Source organism: Diadema antillarum, unplaced genomic scaffold, assembly GCF_040938485.1.
Source record: "Diadema antillarum isolate AM-2024a unplaced genomic scaffold, OU_Dant_1.0 seq00001001_RagTag, whole genome shotgun sequence".
In the NCBI taxonomy this organism is placed as follows: Eukaryota; Metazoa; Echinodermata; class Echinoidea; order Diadematoida; family Diadematidae; genus Diadema; species Diadema antillarum.
Window position 1 is genome coordinate 541478 of NW_027271839.1, and position 26920 is coordinate 568397.

General features: G+C 37.7%; 2 protein-coding genes across 2 annotated transcripts in view; one reads left to right on the top strand and one right to left on the bottom strand.

The window, feature by feature from the left end:
- The window catches only part of LOC139742469 (D(1) dopamine receptor-like), a 46748-nt gene extending 33754 nt beyond the window's left edge, over positions 1 to 12994 (top strand). Inside the window, exons 2-3 of the mRNA XM_071653008.1 lie at positions 6719 to 6865; positions 11513 to 12994. Of these exons, the coding sequence (XP_071509109.1) occupies positions 6719 to 6865; positions 11513 to 12976 (1611 nt within the window). The 3' untranslated portion in view covers positions 12977 to 12994. The remainder of the gene's footprint in view (positions 1 to 6718; positions 6866 to 11512) is intronic.
- A 7132-nt stretch (positions 12995 to 20126) lies between these two features.
- On the bottom strand, positions 20127 to 26213 carry LOC139742463 (valacyclovir hydrolase-like). The gene is made up of 5 exons (XM_071653000.1): positions 26210 to 26213; positions 25762 to 25928; positions 23203 to 23356; positions 21590 to 21741; positions 20127 to 20237 (listed from the first exon to the last, which is right to left on the bottom strand). Exons 1-5 carry the CDS (start codon positions 26211 to 26213, stop codon positions 20127 to 20129), a joined length of 588 nt encoding a protein of 195 aa, XP_071509101.1.
- Positions 26214 to 26920: the final 707 nt, after the last annotated feature.

Below are 26920 nucleotides of genomic sequence, written 5' to 3' on the forward strand. Positions count from 1 at the left end.
AAGGTCAGGTTTGCATACTGATATATTGTGAGCTGATGCGACAAAAGGACGAAAGTACACGGCTACAAAGATCTTATTTCTCATCAAATTCAAGGTATTGAGACTCTTCCACAATAATTAGATTGCATTCTCATGCTGAGGACTGTATTTCTAATTCATTGTAATGGATAGATATAGAAGAAAGTACTTTCATCGTAGATTCTATTGATGTGTCTCGTTGGACTGCTCCTTTGGGAATCGCCATCACAGTTCCTCCTCTCACTCCACCTTCTGCATCCTGTGCTTTCGCTCCAACCTTGGCCATTTGTTGGCAGTGGTGTGGCTCAATCGGTAACGCGTCCACCTTGCAATCAACTAGCTCGGGTTCATTTCCCATTGAGTCTAGCTAAGCAATGTTGCGTGTAATCATGCAGTCTCCTCTATTATAGTAAGAGGCAAACCACTCTCTCCCTCGGCTAGGAAATAAAGATGGAGGACCCACGGGTAAGTGGGCTGAGGCTGTCACGATTCACGCACGCAAAAGATCTCGCTTCGTTCTTTCATCGCAAAGAGCAGGGTGCAAAACCAGAGGTAAAGCGGTTCACCCCACATGACAGTACCCACACCCTAAAGTGGGCGAATGATGCTGACCCCTCGCGGTTCACCCCATGTGACTAGAAATTAGTCAGCAAATGGTATCGACCACACATATTGTGCTATTATGAAGAAGATTACATTCATTCTCATGCTTGGTGTCTCTTTAATCATTATAGCCTTCACTTTAACTCCCCTTTTTCCTCATCTGATGATATATCCATCCTCAGCACCTTTTTCCTTCTGTTTGACATCCAGTCCAAAACCACCAAATATTCTTCTCCAAAGTACATAGGTCAACATTACTGTATAGAAGATTCTTGCACTGAGTTATAAAGAATGTTGCGGAACAGTGTTGGTGAAATGTCTCCATAATGCTCTAGGGGATGACTCAAATAATTTTTGTCTATGCTGCTAATGTAAAACGATTCTTGATTCCCAGTGCCAGAAACTCCTTCAGCCTCAGGGCGGATCCAGGAATTTCGTAAAGGGGAGGCGCCTTTACAAAATCAAAGGGGGGGGGGGGGGCGCACGCGCCCCCAATTTTTTCTTTTTATTTCTTTTGTTCTAAAAAAAAATAAAGAGGGGCGCGTGCGCGCCCAGTGCGCCCCCCTCTGGATCCGCCACTGAACCTACCTCTCACAATTACACCTAGAAATCTCTTCTTTGACCTACCTCTTTGTCTCTTTCCTTGTAACATACATCTCCATCCCCATCCACGTTAGACATGACGTGCTCAAAGCAGGGAGGTGGAAGAGAGGCTCTCCCTTCTCAGTTTATTACCTCATAATGTTCTAATATATCATCCGCCATTAATATGGTCTTGCGCGAGTCACCTGAATTGCATCTGCATTCTAATTAGGACCTCTCTATAGCATCGTAAATCAAAGTATGTTTGACTATGCAATAGCTGAATTTCACCGTCTTTTCACTGTCGCCAGAAGAAGGATGAGGACGCTTTCACATTAACATCATTATGATGTGCTCATTGCTCATTGTTGTTTTCATAACTATGTCCTCCTCACGAGGAGTCACTGCTTGTCATTTTTAACCGAAACTGCTCTTACTATCGAGAACAGGATTCCCGACTGCAAAGAGTTCATTGGAGCAATGGTCTTCTGGAATTCATTAATACGGGGAGGGGGAGGGGGAGGGGGAGGGGAGGAGAGGGGAGGAGAGGGGAGGGAGGGGGACTAATCATTGACAGATTTGAATCTCGACGCAAATGAAATATCCAATATCGATTACGTCCTTGTGTCAAGGTGGGGTAAACGAGTGCATCGCTCGACACCATTTAAAGATGGACGAACGACACAATTCCCATACAATTAAAGCAACATTAACTACGCGGGAAACGTGTTTAGTGGCCTTGTGGTGTTGGGTGGATTTGGTTAATTTTAATCTGAAAACAGATAAAGCGTTGATCCGTGCCTGTAGTTGATTTGATGAAACACGTGCCTCCTGCATCGCAAATTACCCACTATCAGTTCGCATTTCTAAAACCCACTTTCTGTAGTCGGGATTCTCAATCAAAGTGTTGGCCACAGCTTTTGGATAAAATTCTTACTCTCGATGATAATATATCAGACACATTACTCAATTTTGTTGTTGCTCTTATTACGGTTTCTGCCAAAATGGGGGCAGTGCCAATTTCACTCTAACTGTCTAAGGTCGGGATTCATAGAAAAATCTACTCGACTTGCAAATAGTTACAAAAGTTGCATCCAAACCTTAGTTGCTTCCGACTGTTATAGCAATTTATGTTGATACATAATGTGCATAATTATGTATACGTCTCTGTGTGTGTATACATGTGGGTGTGTGTTTGTGCTCGCATGTCTTTGTGTGTTCGTGCGGTTCTTTAAGTTTCCTTGGTTTACAGACAAGATGCAATTTCTAAATGTCTCAATAAATTATAATAATATCAAAGGAGGAAGAAAGTATAGACTTATCGACCTGTATCCACACGAAACACGGTGACGTCACAATCATAGAATTCCTTGCGTTTCTAATATCGCGCGGTATTCATCACCACTGTAAAAATGTCCCCAAATGTAAAATTAATGATGTTTAGAAGATATCCATTATGTTTCATAATTATGATAATAATGATAACAATAATAGTAATGATAATGATGATGGTGATGGTGATGATGATGATGATAATAATGATAGTAATAATAATAATAACAATAATAATAATAATAATAATAACAATAATAATACAGGGTATTTATGATGCGCCAATTCCACATGACTAATTAAGTCAAGGTAGGAAAAGTGAATTATGAAGTACAAAAATCATTACACAAACATACACATGAAAATGAATGAAACAATAATGATTTGATTATGTATAGAGTAAGTCAGAAATTAGATTAATCGTCTCTCCAGTCACGCCAATGAGTGGAGAAAATAGCTCGCATGCAGTCATTGTGTAAAGAAAACATTACGTTATTAAATACTTCTTGTCTCCCTGTTAATGAAATTCTGTAAACATTTCTCTTTTTGCACAGATTATTTTACTTCTATTCTTACAAAAGTAAAGGACAATTCGATCCAAAAATTTACAGTATATGAAAAAAAAAAAGATGTAGAAGGAATAGTTAAACAGGTCTTTGGTTTGCTGTTCTTCTATCTTTACAATATTTAATCGATGTCTGTGAGTCAACTTGACTGAATTTTAATTTGACTTGATTTCATTTGATTAATTTCAATTTTTCAGCATCCCGTGTTGAATTATTTTGATATATTCGGCATTCCGTTTGTTATATAGTCTATATCATATCATGTCATGGCATTGGTTATGCAACGTTTGCTTCTTTATCTCGCGCACAAAATTAAATCAGGCTTTGTTTAAATAGGTGGGAAAGTTAGATGTTAGCGAGGGTTTCTGATTTTCATATTGCGTGAATCCAGGAGTGATCACCTTAGAAACAGACTTCTTTGTTTCACTAAAAAAAAAAGGAAAACAAATGTGATTGTCATTGAGCTGAGCATCTCAGTGAGTGCGGGGGGGGGGGGGTGGGGGGTGAGAGAAGAAATACTCATATACTCAAAGCATCTATACACACGTGCTAACCCTCATGGCATCTAGCTCTGCTTATCAGGGTGTTCTAGCACCCCATGATGAGGCAATAAATTGAAACCATCACCTGACCAATAATAAGTCACAAGTGTGTGTGTGTGTGTGTGTGTGTGTGTGTGTGTGTGTCTGTGTGTGTGTGTGTAAAAGAGTCTGTTACTAGTATTAGACTTGTTTTTATCGTATCACAGACTCACAGTTTGAACGAATCTATTCATTCAAAAATTAGGTGCAACTACCAGAATAAGAAGCAAGACATAGAAAAGAAAGTTCAGGCAGAGTTATATTTTCTGAAAGGAAATGATGTAACGTAAATGTAGTTTTGCGACCATGATTCAAACCATGAGATTGTCACGTCTGTAGGCGATGATGAAGTTTTGCAATGATACATGTACTCGTAAAGAGCATGTCCATCGTAGGCAACTGCTGGGCTCACGGCCACGCTCTCTCACAGTCATCACCACACCCAAGCCGGGGAATTTGACCAGAAGCACGCTACGATTTCAAACAGTCCCGACTTCTACGAATAATTAGCGCAGCAGGGAATTGAGACATTTCAGTAATTGTTACTTGCATTCTAACAAGTTTTCCCAAGGGTCAAATAATATCTGTTAATGACACATAACGTGGAGAGAGTGAGGTTGATGTTGAAGGGTATTCAACCAATTCAAATGCCCTTGGGCTTTTTTCCCTGTCCTTCATCAGCTCAGGCGTTGCACCTCATGTCTTTGTGTGGCTTTATTCAATTTGGGAATAACGATTACAGCCTCCTACTCTTCTGTTTGCAAAGACCGCGCTACAATTAAATCGAGTGAGGTGTGGGATGGTAATGAGGAGTGACGCATTACGCATAGATCTTCGACGCGATGTTAATTATCAACCCATGTCAAAATAACTTAGACGATTTTAGAGCGAATGCCTTTATAAACGTATGACGACCAGAGAACTGTCTGTTCAAGTGACTGATGAAATTTTGCGATTATTGCAATAATGCTGTTAAATAGATCTGGGTATATCAATCGCTTTACCGTGCCAAAGCTTATAGTGAATATGACGTTGTGGATGAGGTTCGATGAGTCCTTTTTTATTCCCTCGTGACGGTTTAATTTCAGACATCTGCTCGTAACTAGCAACCGGCGAAAAATATTCCCAGCTATTCCTAACCTCCTTGCCACGTGGTAAGCGGTAAATCTCAGTCTTCCTAGCAACGGAGAGGAAACTTGATTGCAGATATGGATCATGTTTGTGCCTAATTAAATTTGACACCTGTCTATAGGCGAGTTGATTCTCGCCTCAATAATAGACAGTTTCACAAGCGTCATTAAAGAGCAAGTTTAATAGATTTTATGGGCATGGTTATAACTTGATGAATTTCATTTCTACAACTATAGATTCCTGAAGTACAATGGAAAAATGCAAACAGAAGCGAAAAGCGATACAAGCGAAACAAGCAGTCACGCAGTTAATGACAACGAGTACAATCAAAATTAATGTGTAACGGAACAATCAAAAGTCCTTAGGGAGCTTTCTCTCTGTACGAGAAATGATATTCCAAGACAAACTTCCTGTATGGCCTACTTACAAGTCATTTCATGAGGCGCCTCAATAGAGATCAACGCTGAATACTAACAGCCAGGACACACGTCTGTGTGTATCCTTAAACGGATGTGTTCTGTCGCCCTCAGTGGGCCTTGTTACACCTACATAGCAGCTGAATAAAGTATCTGGAATGTTCAACTCAAAGAGTTATGAACTTTTTGAAACCACATATTCTCACGATGGCTAATAAAACATTATTCTTATCCCGATTCTGACTAGAATTCCATTTATCTATTGTATGTCATAATTGCCAATAACATGTAACGATACCAGTCAATGAAAGTAAAATTCATTTTCAAGGAATCAGGGCAATGAGTTCAATGTACGTTCACATCCCTGTCAACTTTCGAAGCAACATTTTAATACGTGACATCGCACTATTATTGCGCTATCTCTCCTGGGTGTAAATTACGGATAAGACTTCTAACAGAGGGAGTAAACGCGATCATCAGTGACGAAATGGCAGAGAATTCAGACAAGCAGCACCAAGCAGTCACAGTCACCGAGCAGGATGGCGTCCTTCACAACCTTGTAGATGTAAATGTTGTAGCTCTCCTTCCTCGCTCGCGTGACGAGGTGTGAAATTGATCTTCTTCTGACCAAGAAAAAAAAAATAAAACAAAAATAGGTGAATAACATTTTCCAGGATCAAACCATGAGGGAGAAACCCCACGCACTGCTCAATTAACGCCCCGCGGGTGAAACATTTCATATCGTATATTCCACACCGTTTCCTGTCTCATTGTAATTGACTTCTTGTAAAAGAATGAATAAGCTTTCATGAACCTTGTCATGATGTCATAATATATAACGTCATAAAGTTTAAGGCATATAGTCTTAGATACATTTGCGGTGGAAAGATGTAGGAGCTGGTTGATACCGGAAGGAGACTTTTATTCATTGATGAATTGAAAATTCAAACAAAAATATTTCAAAGAAGTGTGTCATAAAAAATACATGTGTATTAATGGTCAAAGACAGTGTGTCACATGGTTTTATCAGGTTTGAAGAAATTTTAACGTATTTTACTTTTGGATTTTTTATGAACTTCATTTCTCAAAAGATATGTATCTTCATTTCATACATTTTGTTTTTGTTCATACTATTTTATGGGTACAAATATGTACCTTTGTTTATTTTTTACTATTGAAAATCCAGAGATTGTTGTTATTGTGTATAAGATTTTTCTTCCGTGTCTTAAAGTTGCAGTCAATTAATTCCCTTCTGAATTATGATTACACTATGATTACTCGATATACACCTTTACGAAACTTAAGTTATAATGATGAATATTATCTTCAGCATTTTCATTCATGTTATCTCTTGCGGTACAAATACATCATCAAATTTCACGATAAACATTTTAACCTCATCTGTATCATAATCCTAATCATCGTCTTTACCGCTCACCCCCCCCCCCCCGCCTTCCTCCTCCTCCCTGCTATATCCTGGATACCACAGGTGGCAAGCACAGCGAACTCAATGAGTCTCCCTTTCGCGGTGCAGATCTTTCTCACGCTGATTCTCATGGTTGTCATAGTGATGGCGCTCGTGGGGAACGCCATGGTTTGTCTTGCCGTCTCCAGGTCGCGCTCACTCCGATCACAGGTAGGTGTAACCTCCCGAAGAATACTAATTAGCAGGGTCTAAATCTCCAAAATGTAGAGAACCATGGTCTGAGATGCTGATTGACTACCGATTGATGTGGCCTTCAATTATTATCAATACTTGTCATGCAATCTCTTTTCACTCTCCATTGCTGACTTCTATAACTAGATTTTATGCCAACGTTTTCATCATGTCACCTAGTTACATAGCAAGCTTTAGATCTGTGACGCGAACGCTAAGACGACGCCCTATTCCCTGGTTGGACAATGGAAACAGGTCTCTCGCGCATGTGCAGAGCACAGTTTTTTTGCCGAATACCGTCGTCCTCAGTGTTCACGTAGCAGATCTAAAGCTCGCTGTTGTCATACAATAGGCAAGTTTAGATCAACGACGCTAATGCTAAAATGTTGCTCTGCGCATGTGCGAGACAGCTGTTCCGAATAAGCCAGTTCGCATTTTCAGTTTGCACATGACCAGGAAAAGGTCATTTGTATTTATAATCAGTCATGCTGATTTTCAAATTCACTGAGATAAGCATTCTGTACTGCAATGATTATACGTGTAATTCTTAAGGTGCTTGCTAGCACATCCACCTGACAGTAAGCCTTCTATTTGCCAATAATAGATAAAGATTGTTCATGTATTAAACAGTGTTGAATATAAAACAATATATGAAATGGATTCCTGCCGAAATGTCAATTGACAGACCATTGTGCATGAATTCCATATTGTTACATTGGGCAAGCATACGATTATGCATTATGACGCTTTGAAAACAAATGAAGTGCCATAACCAACTGAGAAAAAAACAAACAAACCGAAAGGTCATTTTGTAGCAATGTGCACATAAGCTAATTATGAACTAGCTTATAAAGCCCACGTTGTCAAACCCGCTACAGAGGTGTCATAGCATTATAGGCTCACAGATCTAGTACACTGCAAAAAGTCCGGTGTTAAATAGTGAACACCGAGCTGGTGTTAAATTTTCGATGCTCATTTATGGTGTTAAATTAACACCTCCGGGTGTCATTTCCAAATATAAGTCTGTTTTTGGAAGAGTTTCTTAGTAACTGCACTTCTTGTTGATTTTTAATTCAAGTAAGACGATCAAGAATTTTACATATTAAGACTGGAAAGATTATGTGTCACTTCGAAACTCTTACAGTTTCTCCTTGTTTGAGGCACGCAAAACTCACAACAAAGACCTCGTGTCTGAACACAGAGAAAACACCAAAGCACTGTTTAATATTGTGAAGGGTCTTGTGAATATGTCAAACAAGTAACCAGTGATTCCATGTAATACGGATAGAACAGCTTTTGTCAATGACTTAGGCAACTATTTCTTGGATAAAGTTAAGAAAATTTATAATGACATAGAATCAAAACTCATTAATGTGAACAAATTTGTCATTGATGAAGCCCCATTTGATCAAAAGATCGTAGATTTCAAAGTTTTTAAAGAATTGTCTGAGAATGATGTTGAGAAATTGATCATGAAACTTAGTAAGAAGTCTTGTCCATTGGACCCATTACCCACAAAGTTATTGATGAAACATCTAGATGTATTATTGCCTGTCATAACATCAATGATCAATGTATCTCAATCAACAGGGCAATTCCCTGCTCTGTGGAAGGTTGCTCTTGTTAAACCACTGTTGAAGAAGTCCGGTGTTGAAACAGAATTCAGTAATCTGAGGCCTGTTAGTAATCTTCAGTACATTTCAAAGTTAGTAGAAGGCGCTGCTACCCAACAAATCCTCGAACACTGAGTCTAACTCACTTCTTCCATTCAATCAATCTGCTTACCGAAATTTTCATAGCACTGACACAGCACTCGTTCGAATTAAAAAATCATCTCCTGATGGCAATGGATGACCAGAGGATCAACTTACTGCTCTTACTTGATCTCAGTGGCGCTTTTGACACTATTGATCATTCCTGCCTATCAAAAACTCTGAAAACCCATTTTTGGATTGACGGTAAAGTTTTGGAATGGATTAATTCTTATTTGTCTGGTAGAAAACAGACAGTTGAAATGGAAGACATTGTCTCTGATGTGTTCACGGTACCTTTTGGTGTCCCACAGGGGTCACGTTTAGGTCCCCTACTGTTTACACTGTACACAAGTAGACTCCTCACAAATATTGAAAAGGAGTTTCCTGCTATCACTTGTCACTGTTATGCAGATGACACACAAATATATTTGTCATTCCGCCCTAACACACCAAACGAAGACTACTGCATAACTGTGTTAGAATCATGTATTGAGTACATTAGAACCTGGACATTACAAAACAAAATGATGTTAAATGATAAGAAAACGGAATTGTTAGTCATTGGCACTCCACGGCAAGTCTCTAAATTTGAATCAAATGGTATATTACTCGCTGATCCTGTTATAAAACCATCCAATAATGTGAGAAACTTGGGGGTGTTTTTTGATACCCATTTGAATATGGAATCTCAGGTTACTAGTGTATGTAAATCAGCATATCATATGATATATAATTTGAGACGCATCCGTAAATATTTCGATCAGGAAAGCATGAAGACGATTGTCCACACATGTGTTACAAGCAAATTAGATTATTGTAACAGTCTGTTGTACGGATTACCGGATTCACAGATAGTTAAGTTGCAGCGGGTTCAAAACACATGTGCAAGATTGATTTGTAATCTCCCAAGATTTGCTCATGTTACACCACTTCTAAAGGAATTGCACTGGCTGCCCATTCGCCAAAGAATTGATTTCAAGATATTGATGCTGGTTTATAAAGCTCTGAATGGTCAGGCCCCTGGTTATATCAGTGAATTATTGAACTTTAAATCTAAGACTCATAGCCATAATCTCCGCAGTACAAATGATAGATTGACATTGCAGATACCCCAAATCAAAACAAAAGTTACCTGAGGTGACCGATCATTTTCTTGTGCAGCCCCTAGGTTGTGGAATAGATTACCATTAGACATTCGGAAATGTCAGACTTTAAATAGTTTTAAATCAAAAGTGAAAACTTTTTTGTTTTAGCATGGGCTTATTTCTTTTTGTACTTCCCATGCAGCATTGTGCAACATAGGAACTTAAGAGCTCTTGAAGCGCAGTAGAATATATAGACATAGTTTCTGCGCTTAATAAATGATTTATTATTATTATTATTATTGTATTAAAATACTAGATTTTTGAAAAAATGTGAAAATAAATTAACACCACAGTAACACCAGCTGGTGTGGTCTCTTATTGAAGCTGGACGGGTGTTAAAGCATTGATATTAACACCAACAAATATCAAATCAACACCATGTGGTGTCATTTTTGAATTAACACCAGTACAGTGTCAAAATATCACCAGGTACAGTGTCAAATTAACACCACGAAGTGTCAGGTGAACACTTTTCAACACCATCACAGTGCATTTCCTACACCTGTGGGTGTGGTCCTCTATTAACACTTGATCGGTGTTAAATTTAACACCCATGGTGTTAAATCTAACACGGATGTTTTTACAGTGTAAGCTTCCCATTTCATCCGATGTACATAAAGATTGGGCGAATCTTAGTTTAAACCTTGAGAAGCTTTATGTCAACACCAGTTCATTCGTAGGTTTTGATAACAAGCAGCTACTTGATGAGCCGAGTTGATGCTGAAGTGATATTTGTAATTCAACAATCTTTGTTTGCTGTGGCTTCTGTATGGCAGTCAGTGCTGCAATAATGAAGACATTGATTCCCCCAATGTGTTGGCGCAAATAATTTGAACGTGCCTCCACCTACCCAAGGCCCACTTTATCCTGATGTGAGTCCTATTAACACTGAAGAGTTACACTATAATCAATCGGCGGTGAAAGTATGTGACTTGGATATATGTGTCTAGAAGACACATGGTCGAGAATATCAGCGAGAAAGCACGGATGATAACTGCTAGTTCGGACGTTTTCGTAAAGAGCTGGGATAAAATCAAACTCAATCAAGTTTCTTGTTTGCTTCAGTTGCATCCGCTCTCCCAAAATGTCTGTTTTATTTTTGCACGCGTTCCGGGGGAGTCAGAATTAATTGCGCAGTAATTTCATCATATAAAGGAGATATGTTAAAGGGAACAGTTGCAAATGGGTCCATCCTAGTAGAGATATAGTCTCATGTGATGTCTTCCTTGGGATTGAAAGTCTGTCATCAAGTCAGCTCTTTTACCTCGTGATATTGTTGTGAAGCGATGCCGCTACTCGGGATTGGTATGTTTATTGTTTGATGTAGAAGTACGAAGTCCAGATTATCATGTGTAAGTAGACGCAAAAGAAACATAAGTCTCGGTGACTGGATTTGTCTTTTAGAGTATAGCTTTATTTCTTGAGTTTAGAGTTTGACTCAAGGCTCCAAAAGTTTGCAAGTAGAGGTCGCCTTTACAGTGATATCAGAGGGAAGGGAAGGACCAATGATCGAGTTACTGATAAATGAAGAACAAAAAGAATGAAAGTCTCTTTGTTCTGTCAGAGTAAAATTTTAAGATTTATAGGAGGGTGACTTGTTGTAAAATGAAGAGGGCATTCAATTCTCCTCTTGAAACAAAGTTAAAACTGAATAAGATGGATCTGTCTTTATATTAATCATTACATAACAATATTTTGATTTCTTGTTGCCTGCTTCTTCCATCCAGGTGTCAAACGTCTTCATCGTGAATCTAGCCATCACTGACATGGGGTGTGCCAGTCTCGTTATGCCTTTTTCCCTCGTCTCAGTCTGGCACGATGACTGGATCTTCGGCGGTTTCCTCTGCGACGTCGCCTGTTTCTTCAACTACTGCTTCATCATCGTCTCCATGTTGAGCCTTGCGCTGATCAGTGTCGACCGCCACATCTACGTGGTCCATCCGTTCCGCTACACCAGCCTGATGATGCACAGGAGAGCGATAGTGCTCGTGTTCTGTACGTGGCTGGTCGGGTTTGTCTTCGCCGCCGCGCCACCGTTAATGCGATGGGTGATTTACGACAACGCGGAGATCATCTGTGCCATCAACTGGGAAAGCAATCACCAGCAGATACTTGCCTATACCATCTCTGCCTTCGTTATCTGCTTCATGTCACCCATCTTTGTCATGGTGTACTCCTACGTCGGCATCTATAAAGTGGCCAACAGTCATGCAAAGCGAATAGCGCCCCCGCAGGTGATGGGGTACTTCGTCGACAGAGATCCGAGAAATTCTCCGCTGAGCGGGGAAGTGTCGAGTTACTCCCAAAGCGAATTTGCGCGCCAAGAAAACGGGCATTCACCTGAGCACAGTACGTCTAGAACACCTGGCAGGCCACGGCGACAGAAGAAAGACGAGCGGGGCAAGCAAAACACGCCAAGCTTCTACTCCACCAAAGCCATCCGCTCTATTCTCGTCATGATCCTGGCCTACACGATCTGTAACACACCATTTTCACTCACCAAGCTTATCAAAGTCATCAAGATCAACAACGAAGCCGTGCCGTTCTACGTCAACACGGCTGCCTCTTGGTTCGGCTTTATAAACCCCTGTTGTAACCCCATTATTTACTCAATTACGCGGGAAGACTTCCGGTCAGCATTCATCAAGCTCCTTCCAAGATGCATCACCGACAGGCTGACATGGAGAGCGGACGGCATGAACAACTCGTGCGCTCATAGCAACTCACCTTCCATTAACATCCGGTTCAAATCAAAGGTTCAGGTGAAAATCATTCGAGCAACTCCGCAAAGGAGTTCCCCAGAGCTCCTTGGGGATCCACAGGATGCGGAAAGGACACCCAATGGTTCGACAGAAAACGTGAATTCAAACAACGGAACGGCCTCTTCTGCAAATGAGAGCCGGAGTAAGCCTCATGTTGATAACCGAGACGTAGGGAGTCATACTGCCAAGGAAAGAACTTGTGAACGAAGTGATAATGTTCTTTCTAGATTGAGTAATGACCAATGTGAAAAAACGGGACATGACGTCGAAAATACCATTCCTCGATCGATGTCGACTACGAGTTGGAAAAGGAGTACATCGGTGCGGAGTTTCAACTCTCCGTCTTGTCCAGAACTCCAGCTTATCACTGATAATGCGTACGCTCACAAGTACTCGCCATCTGTGTCACCAGTACCCGTGTCCATATAGACAGCTGACAAGAACCAATGCAAGGTCATAGACAAGCTCAACATACAGGTGTTTTTTGGACTTGCAAACGATCTCTTTTTCCTACATAAAATATTCGATATCTTTAATTCATACTGTCTGCTGAACATTGTAAATTGCGCCCTGTGTCCATTGTTATAGCACAGCTCCATGGCGTGTCTACGAGGAAACGGCGCCTTAATGTCCTTCCTGTTACAAGACATGCAGTGACGTCACTCACGGCAACGTGCGCCGTCCGTTGAATATGAACAGGACATTCTTGTCCGTGGTTACGATCAACTAGTAGAAGACATTCTCACTCAGAACTTCTGTGGTAATGATCCCTTTACGCAGTTCGCTGTGACGTCAGGACAAAATGCCGTTACCAAATGACGTCTTGAGTACTTTTTATTTTCTTTTTGCTTGGATTGACTTACCTTTGACTTATTGGTGCGATGTGAAGTGAGCATGCATTAAGCAATGTACACCAGCTTATGATGGTGTCATGTGAATGAACTGGCGTACAGGGTGTGTCATTTTATTGTCAATATTGCCACTTTGTCTTTTGACTTTATTTAGAAGTGGTGTGAATGATCCAAGAGACGTTAAAATTAACCAAAGGAACATTGTATTTGGTGCTTTAATGCTTATAAATGCACTGGTGCTATTGTGTATTGTATGTAAATGTGACAAGCTGTGTTGATCTTTTTGTTAATTAGTAGACTGCATTTCTTTCACATGGAGAAAAAATTTCACTGCCACTGTATAACAATATTTATATTGCAATCTCTAAATAAACCGTCAGTGGTCTGATAAAAACCATTATGATAAAGGTTTAAGAATGTAGCCTATCAGAGGGGCTGAAATGAGTCACGTGTGCCCACCTTATGTGTGCAAATTTGTGTACAACAACAACAAAAAGCATACCGGTAACTCCACTGCTTGTTGAGCTGTGGCTGTTTACCAAGTGCTCTGTGCAGGGGTTAATACATTTTACTAAACACAAACGATCGCTTTGATTTGCGCCGATGTCTGCACGCCCGATTGAAGAGAGGCTCCATTGTAAAGCAAAACAAAGTTTTATCAGCTAATTTCAGAGTTTATGGACCTACTGAGTATTTCATAAAACAAATAATGCACAGGATTAAGCCAGCGATGTTAGTGGAGATGTCAATGTCAATGCATGATGGGTCATTGTAAATACCTTCCTGCGCGGTACATCTTCACTAACGATCTCTCACAATAGTCATGTGCATTATTTGTATAATAACATCAAACCCCTTTAGACTATTGTGTTATGGTATAGAATCAGCTTCTTTTTGAGAGCAATTAATATCCGCACCTAAAGATTGTGTTTACTCATATCATTTGTTTTCACTCTAATGGAAGCATGATGCCAAGCTCTTACATGTCGAATTGTAAACCAACAGTCACTGATAATATAGACTAATCAACATTATTATCCCAGAGTAACATTTTAAAATGGTTTTATATATATATATATATATATATACTACATATATATATGGGATTAAACAACAGTGGCATTTTGAAAAGCCTTGTCGGCCACAATGTACTTGATCTTCGTTTTTATTGAAAGTCAGTTTATCTCAATATCGGTTAATCTTTCACTGTGTGAAGCCGTATTGTTTGGTTCATCATTTTGACTCTTCCATTAACTGTGGAATGCGATATGACCTGTACGTTTTCTTTTAAGAAAAAAAATTGTTATCACTAAAGCATTGCGCTGAAGAGAAAATAATTCATCACTGTCTTCATCGATGCAAGTGTTTTCTATAAGCTGAAGGCTGAAACATGAGTATTTATCTTTTTCTAACTTCCATATATTTTCGTACCATAATCACAAATATATGCGTCTGCAATTATTCAAGTCTTGACAGTCAAAAAATCATGTGTGTGCTATTACATGTTAATATGTGGGCATTTGTGCATAGATTATTTACGAGATGTTCAAAGATCACCGATTAACTTACTTAGTGTGTTATCTTGTGGCAGATACTGTAAAAGACTTTTGTTCGGGCCATGGTTAGAACACGATCCCATCAGGAGTGAGATATATCTGTGCTAAGAAGGTTTTGCGATACATCGTGCCGAATCGTGACCGATGCCTAATGTTTCGATCAAGTGTGAGTATTTTCTCGTCTACTACTGGGGTGCTTGAAATGTCCTCATCTGATACAGTGCATACTTTGTGTTGATTGCTTCAAGTGAAAGCAGTGCTACAGAAGAATTTCCATAGTACTCCCAAATGTCTCATAATATCTCTCATTGTCCCACGTCTATTGATACTCCATAGATCCCTTGATATATATTGATTATTTTTCTTAAAGTGTATCTTTGGCCAAAAAATTATTTTGGATATGTGAAAGAGACACATTTCAGTAATCCATTGCACCATCTTTCAGAGAAAATGGGTCATTAATTAGTGAAATAATGCATCTCAAAGTTTCCAAACACACTGTGTCTGGGAGATTCAGGAACCGCTGTGGTTCCGTAACCCAGTGCAAACAATAGGGTTTGCTGTAGTCTTGCCTCCCAGACCCATTGTGTTTAGAAACTTTCAGACGCATTATTTCACTAATTAATGACCCATTTTCTCTGAAAGTTGGTGCAATGGACTCCTGAAATGTGTCTCTTTCACATATCAAAAATAATTTTTTGGGCAAAGATACACTTTAAGAAATGGTAGTACAGTGTACAATACTATTGATGATAGTAATGGTAACATAACAATGATGATTATAATGATGATAATGATAACGATAACAACAATAGCAATGATAATTATAACAATAATTATATATATTTTGTTGACATATTTGCGTGGCATTGAACAACTTGTGCTCACACCCAAAGCAATCATAGCTTACATAATCAATAAAGAGTTTTATGAAAATAATCATGAGACGATGAAATACAAGAGAGTGAGATTACACAAATTCCACTCATCAATGCCCGTAAAATAAACTTCGCGTCGAATTATTACTTTTTGACGAGGGAAAGTGTTCCAAGGCCAACAAATTTATAACTTAGTTTTGAAAGCATAAGAATTTCTCGAAATTCGATCTCTGGATATCTATCTCTGGATATCTTACCAAACTTTAATGTTGTGTGGAGTTGTTGCCATAATTCCTATCATCTGTATGTTCATGTGAAATAGAATGAAAACCGTGAAATGATAGAGCGTCTATGTAGTCTTTGGTGTCTGTGAAACTGATTATGATATACACTCAGCAAAACACTTTTTCGAGTTAATATTTTTCATTGAAGATATTGATGAAAATCAATATATTATATATCATATTAAAGGTAATTTTATTGGCTATCGATCTAGTAGGTAAATATAAAGGGATATGTCACGTATGAGTGAACACATTCGTTTTTGTCCTCCAAGGCACAAAAGTAAAAAATTGCAAAATTGACATGTTCTCTTTTATTTGCAAATGCCCTTCAAGATAACAATAATAACAAAAGACCAATTTAACACAATAAGAGACATGAATGAAATAAATAAGTTTTCTTACTCTTTTTCTGTTTATAACCTGCGACAAAATCAAAGTGGGAAACTAGAGAAACTGTTAACTCAAACTTCAAATGACCATAGGGAGTAAGGGCACAATGATGATTATAAAAGTGAACAGAACATTTTTGTTTAGTAATAGATTTAGTAATTTAAGTTTATGAGACAAATTAAAGAATCAAATATTATTTATGATTTTCCTTATTTGAGCAATCAATTCAAATTCCAACCATTTTTGTTAATATTGCTTCCGCTTTAATTTAATTAGACTTTTTATTTAACAGAAGATTTGTCATTTTCCCCCATTATTTTTCGCCTTTATTGATCTTTTTGGCTTCAAAGATACTATAGATATCACGGGTTTATTTTTGCAACCTGATTCATGTTTTTTATTGTGTTAAATTTGTCGTTTGTTCTTAATGTTACATGGAAGAGCATTAACGCATGAATGACAACTTGTTCATTTTTTGAAATGTTTAGTTTTGTGCCTTGGAGAGAAAAACAAAGGTGTTCACTCATGCGTACGGTTTCCCTTTTTATTGACCCATCGGGGTGATAGCCAATTGAATTACCTTTCATTATGGTATATAGTACATTAACCTCTACCCAAATATTCTACGAGAAATATAAACTTGAAAAGGTTTACTTTCTTTTTTTTGCTGAGTGTATTTTGCAGATATATTTTACGCATTGCAAACTCTTAAAACTCACGTAATTCTGCACGCAGATGAAATAGAAAAACAAAATTTCACAGTTCATACGTCTTTGTGCATTTCGGTATAAGATACACACTATTCGAGACCAAAAATAAAACCAAATAGATAAACAAACGAACAAACAAAACCTCCTTTTCGGCGAGTTTACAATTTATCCACAATTTCCAACGATACGAATCATTATCACTATAGGCTTCAAAATTTTGACGAGAGATGACAGGAAATATTAGTTCCTCAGGTTTGCAGAATTAATTTTGCGTGGAGTTTACTCAGCAACTGCTAGACTGAAGAAGTGTTAGTTGAAAAATTAATATGAAGGACGTAGGTATGAGAGTTTACGGTAAGGAAGGGACTTTTAGTTATCTGTCGCTATCGAATGGTGTGACTCCGTTTTGGTGCAGTGAGGGCGTTTCTTTACACGTGCTGACAGGTGCAGGCGCCATGAAGAAAGAGACACATACGCAGACGTTACGCACGCACCACAAAGAGACAGACACACGCGCACAAAAAAAAAAGAAAAGAATGATAGTGAATGCCCCATGTTTAATAAATGATGTCATTTATTTTGTCTCGTGTCCTCGCCTCTTCGGCCATCACAAAACGACTTGTAGATTCGCACCTGCGCCTGTCTACTCTCCTTCTGGTTAGGATGGTAAATACAATACTTGTTACGTCGTTTGTTTGTGTGTTTGTTTGTTTTTTCCCTATTGAAAGCATCACGAAATGGTTCTTACAAGAAATATCAAAAGAATCACAATTTCCATCATCCCGAAAAATATTCTGTGTACTGTTCGACACAATATTCAGCAAAACTGGCCAAATTTGTCTACTCACTCGGTGCCTGTAAAGATGACGGTTTACTTGTGTGCACTGCATTTTATCATTCCCATTTGTTTACATGGCCTTTTTCAGGCACTCATCATCCAGGCGCAGACACAGACACAGACACGCACGCACGCACACACACACACACACACACACACACACACACACACACATATGCTTATTTATTTATTTGTTTATTACTTTATTCCATTTATCTATCCATCTATCTATCAATCTATTCACATGTCACACTGAAGCACTGAAATTTACGATATACAATGTACGTCCCATTTCTTTTTTTTTTTCAGTTGAGGTCTGATTGTGTAGTGACCGAAGGAAACCTGGATTGTCGTAACAACCATTTACAAGTAGTAGTCCTTTTTTTCAGCATTCATACCAGCTCAGCATAAGTCAAGTCTTATTTGCATTATGAAAGTGCCTTCAGATGTATGTTTCAACAGATGAAATGATTGTGCACTCAACAATACACTTGTTCTCCCTCTAATGATTACACAAAAAAGCCGCATCGAAAACTTGATTTATGCCTCTTCAGTTTTAAAAACAATGCTTTATGCTTTCGCAGGGCAGGAAACCTTAAAAGGAACAAATATTCAAACGCTAAACTAAATTGAATCCTCTTCTGCCAACCACCCCCAACAAAAAAGCTTCTGAATGTGCCATGCGATGCCTCACCAACATATACCAGCTTTAAATCTCTGTGGAAGTATAAAGACCTTAGAAAGGAAGCTGTGCGTCAAGCCAAAAGGAGTTTGAATTTTTATCTTCCACAATTTTCACGATCTCCTTGCGGTCCACAGCTCTTCTTTCACAAGTCCGTCAAGAATTTTTCAATCATTTCGTTGAAAGTCTTCGAGTGTTGCAAGTGTAGGGCATGCTTTCCGCTTGGGAACATAATTAGCCTGATGGATAAGCAGCAACAAAACATGAAACGTAAGTCACAAGGTTTGAAAAAAAGAAAGAATGAAATCAATTTTGTTGTATCTTAAAGTGTCGATAGAGACTATAGCCTGGTCATCTATCAATACAGGATATCAATAGAAATGATAGTGTCAACGATTTACATCAGAATTGAGTATGATTATTGAATATCTGCCGATCAATAGTATATATGCTTATAGATTAGGGTATATTTCACCTATCTGTGGTAAAACATTGTTTTAAAATTAAACTGTATTTCAGTAATCACATAAAAAACTACCAATAATGATGACCAAATGAAAAGTAGGCCTACTTAGTAATAAAAGTGTGTATGTGTGTCTATGGGCGGGGGGGGGGTATTAATATCATGTCCATTCTTACTGTAACACATTGGCGGATCTAGGGTCCTAGATCCTTTGATTGTGTTTTCTTTTATTTCCTTTCAATAAAAGAAAAAAGAAAATAAGGGGGGGGGGGTGATTGCGCTTAAGCCTTTTTTTTTTGGGGGGGGGGGGGTTGATGCTCTTGAACGCCATTAATCTCTCTCTCTCTTTTCTTTCCCAAAAACGTTCTACTTTCGAGAGTGTTGCCGAATTCATGAATAATGATGAATATGCATGTTTGCATGCTCTTAAAAGGCAACCATTAATGACTCATGAAAAATGTATGCCGTGAACTCACTCATCGAGAAAGTGGAAATATGAAATAGATTTGAAGTGAATTTGAACTGAATAATAATGACCAAATGAAAAGCAGGCCTACATGTAATGAAAGTGTGTATGTGAAGGGGGGGGGGGAGCTACTAACATTACCATTCTTACTGTAACACATGAGTGGAGGATCCAGGGAGGGGCGGACCGGGCGCACACCCCGCCTTGAATTGTGCTCTCTTTTTTTTTAGAAAGAAAAGAAAAAAATTAGGGGGTGACTGCGCTTAAGCCCCTCTTTTTTTTTTTTTCGTCAGCTGATGCTCTCGAACGCCATTAATCTCTCTCTCTCTTTCTTTCTTTCTTTCCCAAAAACTTTCTGCTTTCGAGACTGTCGCAGAGTTCATGAATAATGATGAATATGCATGTTTGCATGCTCTTAAAAAGCAACCATTAATGACTTATGAAAAATGTATGCCGTTAACTCACTGAGAATTTCTGATCTTCTCAGCCAGGTAGAGGGGATGTTCCTCCGGTATCAGTCCGTCCAGCTTCCCGTAAGCGACAAGTGTGGGACAGGTGACGCGCTCTGTCGCCTACATACATCAAATATCATGCAGACAGAACGTAAGCAAAATGGACGACTAACATACTTTATATGATTCATTCCATGGTAAGCGAATGTCAAACAGACGATTAACTGTATGATAGTATGTTGTTATGCTCAGATAACGTTTCAAAATAATAAATGAATGATCCAACAAGACGTGAACCCAATTACATGTATATACATGCATTCGTTTGTTTGTTTGTTTTTAACTGAGTAGTATTCAGCAGCATGTCCATTATATATGCATCAAGAAAATATTTTTTTTTCTAATTTGCTTCTTCTGTTTTGTTTATATTTGCTCGTCTTCAGAAGAAGATGCTGAAACGCAGCGGGTTATTTCTGCTCCTGTGCGACGAAGGCGACCTTGTGTGTACCTTATTAGCGTGTTATGGCGTCCCGTCTTTTTTATTTCAGTGTGATATTGTTGTTTTATTACAATTATCGTTAGAAGGTGGAAATCTACAATAATCTTCAGGAGCTACAGCTCGATCATTCCATTGTGACGATGATGCAAGAATTCATTGCAGACTCTGTTAGCTTTATAAAGCATGTAGACCAATGGGGCCAATTAAAGCTCAGGCGCAAGAAAGTTTTCAAGCACAAAAACCTGCCAAATAGAGCTGGAGCCACCAACGTTTGAGTATCACAATTTAGTTGCTTTCGGCTATCTTTTATTTATCTATTCATTTATTTCATTCGTGGGTGTTTTTTTTTTTTGTGTTTTTTTTTAGGGGTGAGGGGTGTAATTTCCATAATGGACCGTTTGTAAGATGCCATTCTGAAATTGTGGGCCATAAAAGAGTTTCACATTCTTTTTGAGTAAAGGTGAATGAAGAAACAAAAGATTCTAAAGCGCTAAGTCTTCAGACAGTGAGATTTCACGGATTTGTTATAAAAAAAGAGAGAGACAGAAAAGAAATGGGACCCTACAAAAAAAAAAAAAGCCCCAAACAATACTGACATCAAATCAGACCACAATCAATCTTAAACAAATCAAACATTATCATTTACATTGTCATGAAATATATTGGTCTCCACGAGGGAGCTCCTAATGAATATCTCCACAAAGGAACGTAAAAAATATTAATTATTTTATGGATGATATCCCTTTTATCCTCGCCGAAAGATAATTCAAAGCTTCTTTGGTTATAATCGGGAAGGGACTTATCAGTGGCCACAAGAATTACATTTGGCTTGCAGATCTTCTGAGCCTGTTTGCTAATGAACTATATTGATATTTATATTATATTTAGCTGTGCTTCTTTTTCAAACAGGGAAAGTTCTAAGCTCAAATAATGAAAGCCTCCATTCGACCATAGATTTCTGCTTATTTCTCACCTCTATGCAAATATTGCCATCTGGATTTGAAATGAAAGCGTTCATGGCGTCACAGAAGTTATTCCATGTGTCTCGGAAGTATTTCTCTCCGTAGAGCGTGGTCAGCTCCTCAACGATTGGTCTAAAAGTCCAGCTATCTATATCACGAAGAGCTGTAGGAGAGAGTGTAACGGAAAAAAAGAGGGGCAGGGGAAAATATCTTGCAATGTAAAAAATAAGTTAATGTTCTAACAAACATCGTGTTAACATTCTAATTGTTTGGTAATCAGATTTGTCACTCTATGCAAACGACCTGCACTTCGGGAGAAAACTAAGATGCCGGACTATCAACTGCTGTATGTGCTCAGTAAGGTAAGTCGTCAATAGCTTCTATTTCTCAATTACAGCATGCAATTAATGGTGCTTTCTTAATACTCGAATCTTATTACCATGGTTAAGCGACTGATTCAGAGCCATTGAGGCTGTCACATGTATATGTCTTTCGGATGAATGAAATAGACATCCTTAATTCACGTTACGACAAAATGTAATATAAAAAGATTACAACGTGCTCAAAACAGATACGCTAGAATGATATCAAATGCTGATAGATATACATCAACTGATAATTTCTTGAGGCTGCTTAATTGGCAATCAGTGCAACAACGGATTAAATTTAATCATTGTATAATGGTGTTTAAAATTATCAATAATCTTACACCCATGTATTCAAAGAAACTCATTTCAAATAGACCGATATATTATTATACAAGATATGCTGCAAACAATCCTCTTTTTGTTCCTAAACCACGTACAGAATATATGAGGTCAACATTTTCGTATCAAGGCACATTGTATCTTAATATGTTACCTATTCAAGTCCAAACTTCTGTGTCGTTCGAAAATTTTATGAAACAGCGTAAATGTTTAAGTTTTGACCTTTGAGTTTTGATTTTTATACATTTTTGTCATCTGAGTTTTTACCCAAACCAAACAGTGACTATTTATTTATGTACAAATTTATGTGTAGTTTGAATATCTAAAGAAATTATGTAAATATGAGAGTTTGATTTTTGCTTTTATTTTAGCTGAATATATTCTTGTCGACCGTATACACCTTTTTTTTCTTTCTTTTTTTTTACACACACACACACACAAAAAATCTTGCCGCAGCAACTACACTGTATTATCCGGAAAAGGGAAGCGGGTGATGTGGGGATAGGGGATAATGGATAGATCGCATTTGTTTGTTTGTTTGTTTTTTCAATCATGTGTGATATTTTACTGGTTATAATAAATGTATACTATTATTCTGAATGTAAGCTGTGCTTTAATTTTACATTGTTATACATTTTATTCAACATATCATATTCAGTTTTATATTTTGATTGCCTTTTTAACTTTTCGTATTTTGTATTGTATTTTATGTAATATATCGTTATGGACTGTAACATTGTACTGTTTAAAATTTGTTTCAAATTCTAAATTGTATTTTAATATTTTTATGTAATACAGGGCTCTCTTGTAAAGCAGTTTTATGTACTGAAGAGACTACCTTGTATAAAGAACACGGAATAAATAAATAAATAAATAAATAAATAAATAAACAATTCAGAAAACAAATTGTCCAGTACCCTCAAATGTGTCCACCAGCGTATCAGTCATGTAAGCAAACGCGCCCCAAATCACGGCCTTATTCACATCGTCAGGATAGGTTGCCGCCAGAAGTAAGGCAGAGATGCCACCTGCACACCAGCCTAGAATACTGAACCTGGAGTAACCTAGAGCCTGTGAGATCGGAACAAGATGAAATAAGATAGGGGAGTCCAACCTCGCACGCATGTAACGGGTACACACATTAATTCACGCGTATGCATGCACGTGTAAGAATAACCTTTTCCCAATAAACAAAATGTTGGTATCATTTCTTTCATTTATTTTGCATAATACAGTCTACAAAAGTGAAACCCCTATTTTCTTATTTGAACGTTCAAATTAAGAAATAATTCGGACATTTTATATCCATCTTTACAGAAACATAACTGATTGATTAAAGGGATTTGATCAATATGCAACATCTCAGAGAAATACACTAAATGAAATATATCATAAAAATGACAACGAAAACCTCCCTTTCCCCAACGTCTCACTCCGCATCCTCCCTTCTCTTTACCACTAATTCTCATCCCATGTCTTCTTCGTCCTCCCCATCCTAACTTCCAATGGTTCCCTATCATAGCTCACATCAAAACCTACAATATCAATAAAAACACCCAAAAAAACCCAACAACAACAACAAGCAAGAAACAAAAAAGGAAAACAATCAAACAATCCTTGGATATCACTAATCAAAAAACCTAAAGAGTATTTTTATTTTTGTATTTGTTTATATTATTGTGTTTGTGTTTCTTCTCTGTCAGTATGTCTGTAAGTTTGTGGGTTTTTTTTTTTTTGTATGTCTTGCAGGACCCCTTGGCAGAGCAGTTCGGAGTGAACTGAAAGGGCTACCCTACTAAAGGAAAACTTAATGAGTGAGTGAGTAAAGGCATGAATGATGGTATGAATATATATATATATATATATATATATATATATATATATACATATATATATATATATATATATGTACATTATATATACATATAATTATATAGATATAGATATAAACATGTTGCGAATTCACTTATTGGCTCCAATGTAACGAAGAATAAACCGGTAATGCAATATTTCGCCAATATAAAGAAAGAATGAGTTTATTGAGCGACTTCCATCCACCTTCTTCAGGAGTCTCCTGAAGAGGGTGGATGGAAGCCACCGAAAATTTGAGTTGCTCAATAAACTCATTCTTTCTTTATATTGGCGAAATATTGCATTACCGGTTTATTCTTCGTTAGATATAGATATAGATATAGATATAGATATAGATATAGATAAGAGTGTCAAAAATCAATATCCATTTTTATTTCTGACATTTTAACCCTCCTCATTCGCCAACAATATTTTTCTTTCTGAGCAGTTCTATAAACATATACCAATATTTCTAATTTCTGTTACCTCAAAATATGTACTAATGTCTGTATAATTATCTTTACATATCACTGCAAAATGCATGACAACCACAGCCTGGATATGTACCTGAATACCACGGAAGAAGACCAAACAAGGGAGGGAGAGAGAGAGAGAGAGTGAGAGAAACACCTAACTATACTTTCTTTTTTGCTTTCGCAATCGAACCTTCAGACCTACTTTGGATGTGAAAAAATATCAATTACAAAAGAATGACAGCAAAAAATGTACTTTCGTTTGCTCCTTTTTCAGCTATCTCATTCCTCGTCTCGGTTCGGAGTCGCCGAAAGTATACTCCATTCGAAAAAAAATATCGCATAGACATTAAAAAAGAGAGAGAGAGAGAGAGAGATTGAGAAAACCAAAGTAAGCTTGGTAGGGACGTAACAATGTGAGCTGAAAGGGACAGTGGACTTATTTTCCTAACATTAATTTGGTCTATTTTTGTTAGAGAAATATTTTTGTTTCCTTGTCTCTACACAGATTTACTGTGTAATCAATTATCCACTATGATCGCTTGTGATTTTGCATAATACATGACAGGTAAACCTATACTTTCTGTGATGGGGCCCCTCTTAGTATTGCATAGGCGAACAATAATTAGATATTCTATTCCGTTCATTCTCTCTCGCGCGCGTATTATACTTGTTCTCAACTCTCAGCAATTTCCTTCAGCTATTGTACCGAGTATACGTTTAATATCGAAACGAACAAAGAAATAACTAGATATTAAAATCAAATGCATTGACACAATCTGGTAGCAGATCATTTCTCCGAAGGTTAATTCATTATTCCAAAGGTTCATTAATCCGACAAAATAGGTTCGTTTTAATTTTCCGGTCGAACAAACCTTATTTCATTCTTGGATTAACGGAACTTCGTAGTATTATTGTATACCATAGTGTTATGCCATCACGATTGCCAATAGTTTGTATTCTTACTCTCATGAAATTGTGTTATTTCGAAGGTTCGTCAGCTGTCCGTTAATTCGAAAATGAAAAATGAAAGAGAAAAAAAAAGTGTTTTAATTTCCAGTCGGACGAACCCTATTTCATTTTCGGATACAGGAACCTGCGTACGTAGATGTATGAGTGTTATGCCACTACGGTTGGCAATAGAATTCTTACTCTCATGAGGTCTCTTCCATCTCTAGCATCCCTCAGCAAGAAATCCTCGGGGAAGTCTCGGCCTGGTGGTCTCGACCAACCGTAGCCCCGTGGATCGAACGCCACTAGAGTGAAGATTTCTCGATTCAGATTATCAAGCTGGGGCTGGAAGCTTGACCGAATCGAAGCTTGATTGTGATGGAAAAGATCAATTTATATTTCATGAAACAGATTGAATGTGAAGGCATGTGTTCTTCATAATCTGAAAACGTCTGTCTTACGAAGTGATGACCATGTTGATTACCAAGAGATGTTCAATATCTTAATGTATAAAATGAAATTGAAGGATAATCATGCATGACAACGTGTATGAACATTTTAACTCATAACAAACCTTTAAATTTCCGTTTTCCATTTTGATATTAACTTTCTCATTCCTGAATGCAGAAATTTTGTTTTAAAACGGTACCCATTATTCAGACATTCTTTGGAATGATATATATATATTTATATATACATATATTTGGATTCTGAAAAGGACTTAATATCACAGTGTGTTTTTTCTTTAAACCCATGTATTTGTTTACGAGTCAAACCCAATAATTCATATCATATAAAAAATAAGAAACATCATTGAGACAGAGAGAGAGATAGAGAGAGTCACCATTGTTGTGAGGAGTTTTCAGCAAAATACAGAATGCAAGTAATGTAATGCTTTATAAGTTTTGCTATTGCTCAAATTGAAAAGTTTTCGATCAAAAAACCCGACAAATTCTGCATGGAGTAATAAATAGGAGGACCATTTACAATAACTTTATAATTACATATTAGTATAACCAGGGCTCCACACTAGCTTTTTTGTTTGGTGGCCCGATACGGCCACCAAAATCTTTAATTTCAAAGTTTGGTGGCCCAAGAGAAAAATTTGGTGGCCCGAAAACAACAACAAAAAAACATTAAAAGTCCTTTTTTTATGAGTCAAATATCTAAGTTTTATCATAGTAAGAACTGGAAGTTGGACATATCTACTCATAAATAAACCTCAACAAAGTCGCAACACTCACTCTCAGGCACTCATTTAGTCCTTTTTATCCATCCTTTAAACAAATTTAACTGCTAATTTCCCGCGCAAAAAGTTACACATTTATTGACATACTTAAAAAAAATGTTGGTGGCCCGA